Consider the following 11,656-nt stretch of genomic DNA (forward strand, 5'->3'; position numbering starts at 1 on the left):
TTCTAATCGAAGCCTGGATGAAATTAAATTGATAAAAAATAAATCTTCAAAGCATGCAAGGTTTATATTATTTTTTAGAAATATAATTTCCTTTTTTTCTAAAATTGCAAAACTCTATATTTTAACAGATTTGTTTCCGTGAAAATGTGTTTTTTAGCGATAAATAGGTTAGTGTAAAAAGTGGCTAATAATGGCTAATGGTACATGCAACAAATCAATATACACAAATAAAACTTGTATAAAAGACAAGTAAAACTTGTCCCTAGCTTCACAGTGAAACGTTCAGTCGCCCATGTTGGGTGTCGCCGGCGACACGTGCAATTGACTTTTCCAAATTAATACGTACCTTTCGCATTAAAAGGTTAAACATGCCACCACTTGGTATGTATTTTTAAACATAAACATGCCACCACTAGGTATGCATTTTTAAGCATAAACATGCCACCACTTGGTATGTATTTTTAAACATAAACATGCCAACACTAGGTATGCATTTTTAAGCATAAACATGCCACCACTTAGTATGTATTTAAAATCTAACAATGTAGCTTGTATATCAATGCATTTAAATGCTGGTTGCAAGTTACCGGTACTGCGCAGTAAAGACACTGACTAACATTTTAAAGCGTTTGGTTCAAAATTAAACGATTATTGCTCTGAACAAAAGCTGTAGAAGTATAAGTTATATTTAAGGGCATTTAAATTTGATTTCGATTTTACTGAAAAAACAATGACAAACTCTTTACAACGCCAGCAAGGGGTACCCAGAATCATTTTAAAGATCAAACGGTTAAAGATGATATACATTTATGATGTTTTTAGTTTGTATATACGCTAAAAATGCATCGGTGTTAAGTCTTTTTTATTTCCTATAAATGTTTCTCGGACTGCGTCCATCGGCGTAGAAGTGTGCCTCGCCAGAGAGATCATAAAATGGAGCTCAACTTATTTGTTATTTTTAAGACCTATCTATTATAAAAGAGCAATGCCAGACTTGATATCACACTATTCGTCAGATAACTGATCTTATTATCGTATATACATTGCCTTAACGTATATGAAGGGTGATGGTCAATTTATAGATGTAATAGATTGATATTCAATAAAATAAAATGTAGCGTTATTTTTTTGTTTCGGTGAGCCGCATGCTGTAAAAAATTTGAAAACCACAGGCCTATATAGATTGTTTTTATAAACTTACAAACTGTAAATCAATAAATTAGTACGCATGAATATCAATTGATTGGCTTAAAAAGTTTTATGTTGTTATATATTTTTAACGTGTACGATAACATTGGCTGTTTTTTTTATTGTCGCTAACAAATAAAAAAATGTAATCCTATGCCGTAAACTTGAAGCAGTGTTATTTTATTTACTTAATATAAGAGTAATTCATTGGCATAAATAAGTTCGAATTCATTTAATAACTCATGTCTCCGTTTTGCTGCGCATAGTTCCAATTTTTTTTGAGAAATCTTGCTCTGACCCATTCTCAGTAAATCTAAATGTACAAAACTATTGCAGTTGGCGAAGCAACTAAATCAAACTGCGCTCCAATATTGGATCTCGGCCAATATGTTAAGAAACACTGCCCCAAAGAAACATATTTAATTGAAAAGCAAAAGAGTTGAAAGTTGGACGCAGTAGGAATACTATAAAGCCCATGGTACGTTTTAAATAACTCTTTATTCATTTTCCACGTGGTGAAGGTTCTGAAATCGAAATCGCAAACCGTAGGCTCCACAGATGTTACCTTCTTCTATATGGGCTTGGATATCCCTACTTGTTAAATTCAAATAATAACAATGGAAATTAGTCGAGTTTGCGCATGTATATGTGAAATTTATAACAAATGTTTATAATTAAAAAATGAAAAATAACTGATGTCACTTATATGACGAAATTGACGATAGTTGCACATGGGCTATTGATTAAAACTGAGAAATCATGGGTGAAGATTTCGTGCAGTCACACCTTACGCCTACCAAAGCTAGAATCGTTTACAGGAATAAATCACGACGAAGGGAACCACCAATTAAATTAAAAAGTATTTTTGACGTTTTGTTGGAAAATTACTTTTGTACTGTCGCAAATTCGTCACATTAATATCTGTACTCTTTAAATTTACTACAAAAATGGTAAGCGTATAAACCAGTCTAGTGGGGCAGAGTTTCGACGCCGATAGATAAGGGTTCGCTGAAGTCACAATAGCAAAAGCACTTGGTGGAAGTGTAACTGTCGCATCATTCTGGCGACAGATTAACCCAAACTACTTGCCGTGACCCATGGTCGTGGTAGGTTTGTACAAACAGACTGCTATTATTTGCACACTATATGGCAACACTGCTCCATTACACGGCATTAGTGGGGGGAGCGGGAAAGACAATGGAAGTGTGCCATTCTGTGTCGACTTTGATGTGACAAAAACAGCGCAGGACTTGTTGGTCTTCTTGTTACCACTTGATTGATACATTGCCGTTTCTTGTGTTGTCACAAGAAGAGACAGCAATTGCAGGATTAAACCGATTTCATTAAGTACCATTAAAAATACAATAAGACGTGAGTAACAAGGATAGATAACGGAAAGTTAGTTCATTTTACTGATTTAATTATTAATTGATAAATAAACAGTATCAACAAAACATAAATATTAATATATGATTTCTAATTGGCGAGTGAATATAACATTGAACATTGCAGTGTATTTTAAAATAAGAGTATTTTACTGGGTATAAAAATACTTCATGACTCTTTAAAACAATGACAACGTTGCTGTGGAATATTCGACAATTATACACGAAATAAAATTTCTAAAAATTAAAAATACGTTTTTTTTTTAAGTGTAAATGTTTTAACCGACTTGCAAAAATACAACCCTTGGATATAATAAGGCAAGTTTGTGAGTATTTGCTCAGTCACCACTTTTTTATTCAAATAAATGCGTATAGTTTGTGAATTACTAAGAAACTCTGCAAGTACGAAGTCATATATATTTTTATCTTAAAGCGTTACATGATGGTCACACAAAACGTCAGGTGTGGCCAACTAGTTTTATCCATTTGTTGTTCATGTTGTATTTTAGGGTGTGCTGTGTCGACATCGTTTGCATAATCCATAAGATACCGATTTTTGCAGGTGTAAAATCGGATTCTATTAATTTTTAGAAAATAAATTTAATTTAACGGTTCCCACAGAGTGAATAACAGTACGTGCTATTGATAGCCTACTTATTATAATTAGCATGTCACATTTACGAACAAACAGCTAATCAAAGGTACGTGTGTGAGCGGGGTAATAGTCATTTCCAAACATGTTTGATGTGTGGCTCCGTTGAACAAAGTGAGAAACGTGACTCTGTGTCTTTGACTGGATGGTCGCCACATTAACTAAAATGTGTTAAACTTACTTACTGCTTTCTTAAAATTAACATTATTTTTTTTAATTTTACGCACAACCTTGAGTATAGGTTTTAAAACAAAATGGCGGTCAAGAAGTCGGATTGTTGAAAACAGCTCTTGTTTCCATGGTAAGCCCCACGCAGGACGAAAACAGACACGAATTTAAAACGACGCATATCGCCCGCCAAAAACAGCCACATTGAAAAGCCAGGAAGCGGTTGATCGCCAATATATTTAGAAAACGAATAGTTTTAGGCTCGCCAGTAAAACCTATAACGGCGTTTTGGTGCTTCGCAAGCGCGATTGAATAGAAACTGCTAACGAGCAGGCTCAGCTGCACATAAGTGATCCTACGCGTAGCTGGCAGGCCACTCTCCAGGGGCATAAGTACCCTCGTCAGGATACGGAACTGCGGAACAGCGACTTGAATCACATTTTTCAGTGATTATTTTACAACAAGATTTTTCGTTTTTAAGTGATTTATACGGCAACGACGTGTCGCCTTTTAGATTAACAACTAGTATGGGTTTATACTGACCAGTTGAACAATTGTCGTATAAAATAACAGTCGTGGGATATATATATTTGAGATAAATAGGTCATCTGTCACAGTTCGTTAAATAAAAACACCATTGCTAAGGCATAGTACTGGAACGCACATTGATTCCAATTTATACCTATGAAAGACAACTACGTCATTTTTTCGAGCAATATGAGCTATGTTAAAACATTGCCAGAAACGGAGAAACGTGTTTCAAATACAAAAACATAATCTGATAACATTAGTATTTTTAGGCAAATAAACATAATGCAATAATTAGCTTTACTTGTAGCACTTTCTAAAGGCAACGAACAGTTTTCGGGTCGCCTGATTTCTTACCAACAAGATTTTTGTCTAATCTAGCGTTGCAACATATTCGGGTCTTGGTGGACAAAATACAATGTTGCTCAAGTATTAGTAATATTCGTCTTACACGGATTACGAAAAAATAATGTACAGCTTTGGTGATAGTTTGGTTCTTGACTATCCCAAGTCTAAAAACTGAACCTAAAAACACGGCTTACGAAATAAGATGAATAAGAACAAAAGAATTTAGCGGATAAGCCCAACAAGCAGATATAATAAATAAAAATCTTAATAACGTAAAAAAACATAATGAGAAAATGAGCAACCGCAAAATGACGCAACTAGCTTAACGAATGAGATGCGTGAAACATTCGACAAATGCGCATACAACTTAGTACCCCTTTATTGGTATAAGGTATAATGTTTACCAAATTTGTATAGAAAGCGCCAATAAAACATAATTTATTTTCATACCAGGGACATCAACAGTTTTCAATGGTGGACCAGATTCGAATAGAAAATATTACCGCTGGCTACAAAAATTTCTATAAGCAACAAATTTTGCGACAATCCCTAATAACTCTGCCATTAATGAGAATCATACAAGGGTTGGACAAAGGCACCACATGTGTGGAACCTTTTCATAGCACAGAAAAACACCGGATAAATGAAGTGCAAATGATGGCCGACTTGCAGTTCATAGTTGTCAGCTTCGCATTTTAAGGTAACAAAGCATTACTCATTTGCTGAGTGAAAAATGCCAGTGATCGGGTGAAAAACAACAACATACAATATGGTTAAATAGACAACTTGACGAAAGAAGATGTACAACAAATTTGAGTTTCAAACTGTTAAAAAATGTATTGTGCTGCGTTAACTTCAGTGAGACAGGCATTGCTGCGCTGCCCGTGACTTGGATGATTAACATTAATTGCCCAACCTTAGGTTGTTGCAAAGATTGTCATAAAAAATTTAAAAATGAATATAATATATTTCTGCCGAAATAAAAAAAATGTTCAAACAGATTTCACTTTCGTCGTCACCAGTAGACCATTTAAAAATTTGTTTCTAATAATTATTTCCGCCGGGTGAAACTTTGATATTGCGACTTGTCGTGTAAGCAAACAATCACGAGAGCAAGCAATTAGCAATCAATTTACGCACCGGTTCTGTCGCGCCTGCCCAAGCCAGACCTTTTACCGGTTTCTCACTATCTGTGACGTCACAATCGTCACTCTTTTGTGCTGGCGGCGCGCGTGCTGCTTTCCGGGGTAAGCGCGGTGTGCTTGCTTTTTTCGTCGCCAATGTGAAAGAGGTGCTCTCGCGATTGCGGCTTCGACAACGTTGTCTCCATAAATCGACGATTCGCTGAGTTGAACAATATTGAAAAACTTCTAGAAAACAGAGAGTGTAAAACTTATAAATGTACAAGAGAAAGGTTTAGCTTTTACGAATAGCCTCTATAACATGTGAGTACAAAAACTTTTAATTAAGTTTAAAGTTTGTCCTTTTTGAAAGACCGTTTGTGTTTTAGAATAGGATAATTAGTATTCACAAGTTACTTGACGTTTTTTAGAGCAGTGTTGGCTTTTGTGAGACTGTGTAGAATGCTAAGTATGTTCTAAAGAGCTGCAAGCTAAACGTTTTACAATATCAACTGGTGGTGTAAACTTCCAAAATATTCCAAATGATCAAACAAATTTGATTTTCAAATTTGCTATCAACGTGTGTTTAATTTGCTAGGTAACGTCTTCAGATAAAAATAGACAGAAGTTACCGGTTGCCTTTACAGTGATCTTGATGAGGGAAATGTCCTTGAGCCCAAAGCCAACCCAAACGACGCCATTTTCTGTGACGGATATCTTGAGCCCGCTTGACGAGACATACGCTCACGGCACCGTCGAAGTAGGTGGAAGCATTTCACAGCGCAGAGACGTGCAGGACAGCTACTCCATCAGCGCGTCTATGGATCCCGGGCACTCTGTTGTAGCATCTACGGGATTTCACGTGTCAACTCTCGGTGGAACTTTGAGCGCCGGATCATCATCACCTCCAATGTCGTCCCTGTACAGACAACCAATAACAATGGGAACACCGCCTCATCACCATCATCACCACCATCAACAAATACCGCCGACTATGCCTTACCAAAGCATGCCAACCGCGGCAGCAGTTGCAGCAGGTATGAATACTGGTTACAACCTGCACCCTATGGCCCCGGCTCCCCAAGCAACTTTCCACTCGATGCCAGGTTCAACTTCTTCTGCTGGATATTGCAACGGTTCTGTCACCGACCTTCCTGCATACAACAATGTCCAGGCAGGTTGGTATGGCGCACCAACGAATGCTGACCCGCGGCTTAGCACCAGTAAGTGTTTACCTGTTCTATGTATTTTACTATTACTTTATGAACCAACTACACCTTCAAGTTAGCTTACAGTAGGAAAACTTTCTGTAGGAAAACACTGAAGCGAGTCTTTTGTTTGAAAGATACGTTTTTTTTTTCACTAAGAAGCCTGTTGGCGCGCTTTTAGTGATTATTCGTGTGAAATAGGTACAGTTTCTAGCTAATTGATAGTCAATTTCACTGTTCAAAAATAACCCTTGTCTTGAAGGAAGTAAAGTAGCCGATACAGTTTAGTTCAATAGCTCGCATTGCAACAGCTGATTTTTTGCTATAAAAAGTTGTTGACTGCTTTAACTTTTGTGTTAAAATTGTTTGAGCACATTTTACTAACGACGTATCAACTTAATACAAATCTATGCGACATCTTTACCATTGCCTTTAATACCAATACTAAACGCTATAACGCTGTGCTGGGGTCTCATATACCAAACATTGGGATGATCGTGCTCTTTCGGATGATCTCAAGCAATCTTAAAGTGCGCTTCGTAACACGAGCTAAGTGCAATTCGGGCCTATAGAGTGCCTGGCCTAGTGCGCTTGGCAGTCGGTGCGTAAGGACCTGGAGCCTGCTAATAGGCGCCCGTGATGACGAGATAAGGACACCTTGATACCGACCTAAGGACTATGCTTATAATCCCAATATCGGACTTCTATTGCAATATGGTTGTGTCCACACGCAAAGGGTACTTAGAGTTCGTTTCCGATTGAATTTGGAGGAGTCGTCGAAGGCTTTCTACCAACATCTACTATTCGCCTTTAGTATTATATATGATCGCGTACACGGTTGACGTGCTAATGAAATATTTTACTAAAAATTGTGTTATCTTTATTACAACAGTTCTACCTTTAATAGTCCACTATAACGATATAAGGTTACATCTTGTGTTTGGAAACGCAACTGTAATTAAGGTTTTTTTAAGGAGCTTTATCTCTCAGTTTTCGCAATTTTAAATGAAAAAATGCAGTTTTTTTCAATATCGCATAATATTCTATAAATGCTTTTACCTTATCCATTGTTTTGAGTTAAAATGGTTTAGTGTATTTTTGTGGTTAAAAATTCTATATAAATATTGACCCGGAAAAATAGTTTAACATTTAATTTTGTTCGTAATCATTATTGTTAATACCTAGAAATTATATTTATTTTTATGACACCACAGCTTATGAAAAATAAACTTTGGGAGGTATGAGTTTGGCTTTGATACAATTTAAATAAAAATGACTATGTAGCGTTTGTGGTACTGATTAATTTCATGCATAGTCTCGAGTGTTGTATTTCTGTTTGTTTTGGTTCAAATTTAAAAACCAACGTTTAATTTAGCAAACTCTTTTTATTTGTTGATGAACTTTCTGTGTTATGTCAATACTATGGTTGTAAATTAGATATCCAAGCTTTTTACTGTATTGAGGATTTTAATAACAAAAATCGTTATCCCAAACTTGTTTTGTATGTCAAGCATCTTTGAATAAATGTGGCAATAACGTCACTACGAAACGTAATACTAGATTTGCGTATTTGCATACCCATCCCGTCAATAAGAAGTACAACAGAAAAATGGTGTGCTAAGACGACAAAAAGACGTCCTGCGGGACAAGGTTATGTCACCTAGAGCGAACGACAAACAGCCTAAAGTTAATATAACCACGCCTCTTTAGTTTATTCTGTCGCAGAATATATCGATACTATAGAAGTAATTATTAACGTTGTTTAAACTGATATTTGTCTTGATTTGTTGTAAAATGTTTCAACTTATCGTCTCCAATCTTAACTAACAAAACACTTTTTGCCTTAGGTCGTCGCATAACATGTCTTTTGTAGATTTATACGTATAAACGATATTTTTTATGTTTTATAAATTTAGTATATGAGAAAACAAAAGTTTGATTCGCCCAATAATAACTTGGCGGCCATTTTGTTTTATTGACGATCGTTTCACAACATATCTTCGTTTAATTAACTAAAATTGTTAATATGTACAGTACAGCCTAACAACTGAAATATACATTTTGTTTATTTCAAATAATCATTAATGATGGGATTAAAACCAATTGTTAGTTCGGTAAAAAAATTAAACTGTAAACGTTATAAAAAGTAAAATCGTTATACAGCATGTTACTTTGTTTTAGTTAATGATAAAAAATAAGTAAGAATAAAATATTTATTTAAAATTCCTCAAAGGTATGAAAGCCTTTTAAGGCGATTATTCTGCGTTACTCTATATTCGTATAGCCTATATCTAGATTAGTATGAAGACGTGAAACAACGCAGCGATTAGTGTATTAAGCAGTCGATAAACGTTTTACGTGTCATTTCACTAACACCAAGATTTGAGGGGAGATAATAACGATGCGCGTTCATTCGAATCGTTATTTATTTAATTAGTTAACTGCAGCTGTGTCGGTATTTTATGCCCTGTCGATTTTTTAGGAATTTTAAGGTGACTAGCATGAGGTCGACCACGGACTTAAATGATGTCGACCACGGACTTAATTCAATCAAATAAACAAATATATCATGCTAGAGTTTTACGTTTCTTTAAATATAAGCATTGTTGGAAGACACAATATGAATGCCAATTCAATGGGCTGAAATGGATGGCACCAAAATCTGGATAATGCAATGCGCATTTAGCGACTTAACCTTAAGAGGTGATAACCTTGCCTGCAGATTAGAGCTGTGATAATCGGGATGATATGAGGCATTGGGCCAGATTTCCGAAAACACATCACGGGTCGAATATATCTTGTGTCGTGTGTATAAAACGTGTATGCTGTGTAAGATTAGGAAGGCGATGCGTAACGTATAACATAACCTGTGTGTTGTGAACTATTTATCTCGCGCATCAAATCATAGTTAATAAACAATAACAAAGGAACTACGGGGATATGACTACGAAGGCAATGTTACATTTCCTAACATTCGATTAATTGTTTGTCGTTTCACAGTGTCCCGCTACCTTAATCCATCAGCAGGAATGGGTATGAACTCCTACCCTGGGGTGAACATGATGTCGGGCGGAGGGATGGATGGAATGCATAAAACACTTTTACCAACGTCTCGACGGAAAAGGAGGGTTCTATTCTCACAAGCTCAGGTATGACGTTTAGCGATACTTTGGTATGAACATTTTTTATTAACATATTCATATTCCATACATTACATTAACCTAATGTGATTAATAATAAAGTTGTTATAGTAGAAGGAATAACATTATAACAATCAATAACAATCGTTTTGTAGGTTTTTGAATTGGAACGACGCTTTAAACAGCAAAAATATCTTTCTGCACCAGAACGTGAGCATCTGGCCCAGATGATCCACTTGACTCCAACTCAAGTGAAAATATGGTTTCAGAACCATCGTTATAAGAATAAGAGATCACTAAAAGACAAACAAACACAGGACGTGGTGTCCGCCGCAACACAACAGCAGCAACAAGGTTCTCAGGTGAAAAAAATAATTGCGACGCGCAATCAAATATGATATTGCTATTGCTGTTATTACATTTTTGTTTCTTTACAGAATGCTAACTCACAAAACCACCATGCCTCTGACACGGGACAACATCAACAACAAAACTCTATCCAAGCAGGTTCATACACTGCCCAGCACACATACTCTCCAGCAACTGTTGTTGGAAACACGGGTAGTGCTCCACTGCAGCCCGTAACATCACCGGAAGAAGCAGTTGAACATCATATCACACATGCTATTGGACCACAACAAACAGTAACACAAAAAGAAAGTTCACCAAGAAGGACGGTTATGTCTGACGTATCGACATGCAGTGACAGGACGATTGACGAATCTCCTAACATTCACCTCACTCTTGCGCCGGTCGCACAAACAAATATGGCGGAAGGGGCGGTCATACCGAATGGCACCGAGCTTGCCGTCTACCCAACAAGCGTTAAAATAGAAGAAGTTACTGAGGCGTCAGGACCAAGTGCCGTATTGTCGATTGCGCATACTCACTACATGACCAGCAGTGCTGGACAGCAACCTGAGCTCATGAACGTGAATGTGACGACGTTGAATCCGGTGGAGAGTTACCACCAACAAATGGCACCCCACCATCACCACCATCACTTAGCTGTCGGAAACCCAATGATAAATGACTCGTCTTTATTGTATGGAGTTTACCGCTGATAAATCTGACTATTTTTACTTTACTAGGCACAAAGCCAATGGTTTTCAACCTGACAGGCCCGCGGCCACTTCTTGTGATATATATGTGGTTAAAGTGCCCGATTATTTTTAAAATCTGTTACTTTTAAACATTCATATTTTTTTACCTATTCACACAATAACCGTAAACGGCGCCGGGTTTCAGGATATTTAAATGAACTTTCGCAAATCGAAAAAATGCAATTTTTAGAATATACCTTTTTAAATGTCAAGGTCTTAAAAGTTCTTTATAGTCCCTTTTGGTGGGCATGTATAGCTATAATACAAAGTATTTTAATTGGCGCGTAAAAAAAGTTTTGTGTAGTTATGACACAGCACGATTAATGCGTTAAGTAGCTTTTCAAAGTAGTCAGGTAAAAATGATTATCTATTATGTCGTGACATTCAAGGTATTTTATCAATTAAAAAAAAATTAAAAATTAAAACAAATTATCACTAAACAACCACGGGCCCCTCGAGAAAAAGCAGCATCGGCTGTGTATGAGTCGTGGGCCCATGTTGCGAACCACTGCACTAAAGGTATTATTATTGTAACTATTCAAAGCTATATATTAAAAAAGAAACCTATTGTAAAACTTCCAAATTAAAATATTAATTTTTATTAGTTATTATTGCTTACGTAGATACTTTACACTCGACTATTTTTAAATGAAACAAAAACAACACATATTTGCGTGAGAACGCAACGGAAAATGCTAAAACAGATAAAAGGGCGATGAGCGATTGTTCTTGCTTTAGTGTAAGCTTGTTGTTTTTTATCTGGTCCAATATCTTCTTTCTGATATACACTGTTAAGTTAACGTTTTGTAGACTGC

General features: G+C 36.3%; 1 protein-coding gene across 1 annotated transcript; it reads left to right on the forward strand.

The window, feature by feature from the left end:
• Positions 1-6,054: 6,054 nt before the first annotated feature.
• Positions 6,055-10,802, forward strand: LOC146168278 (uncharacterized). Its single transcript, XM_083389288.1, has 4 exons — positions 6,055-6,619; positions 9,599-9,747; positions 9,894-10,100; positions 10,176-10,802. Exons 1-4 carry the CDS (start codon positions 6,055-6,057, stop codon positions 10,800-10,802), a joined length of 1,548 nt encoding a protein of 515 aa, XP_083245414.1.
• Positions 10,803-11,656: the final 854 nt, after the last annotated feature.

This window comes from Ascidiella aspersa, chromosome 1, assembly GCF_963924565.1.
Source record: "Ascidiella aspersa chromosome 1, kaAscAspe10.2, whole genome shotgun sequence".
Lineage (NCBI taxonomy): Eukaryota > Metazoa > Chordata > Ascidiacea > Phlebobranchia > Ascidiidae > Ascidiella > Ascidiella aspersa.

What these genes read in the sequence shown, in the direction of transcription:
- LOC146168278 (XM_083389288.1), top strand. Translation starts at nt 6,055, where the DNA reads ATGTCCTTGAGCCCAAAGCCAACCCAAACGACGCCATTTTCTGTGACG. An exon ending in TTCTATTCTCACAAGCTCAG is followed by an intron (nt 9,748 to 9,893) that starts GTATGACGTTTA and finishes ATCGTTTTGTAG; the next exon opens with GTTTTTGAATTGGAACGACG. An exon ending in AGCAGCAACAAGGTTCTCAG is followed by an intron (nt 10,101 to 10,175) that starts GTGAAAAAAATA and finishes GTTTCTTTACAG; the next exon opens with AATGCTAACTCACAAAACCA.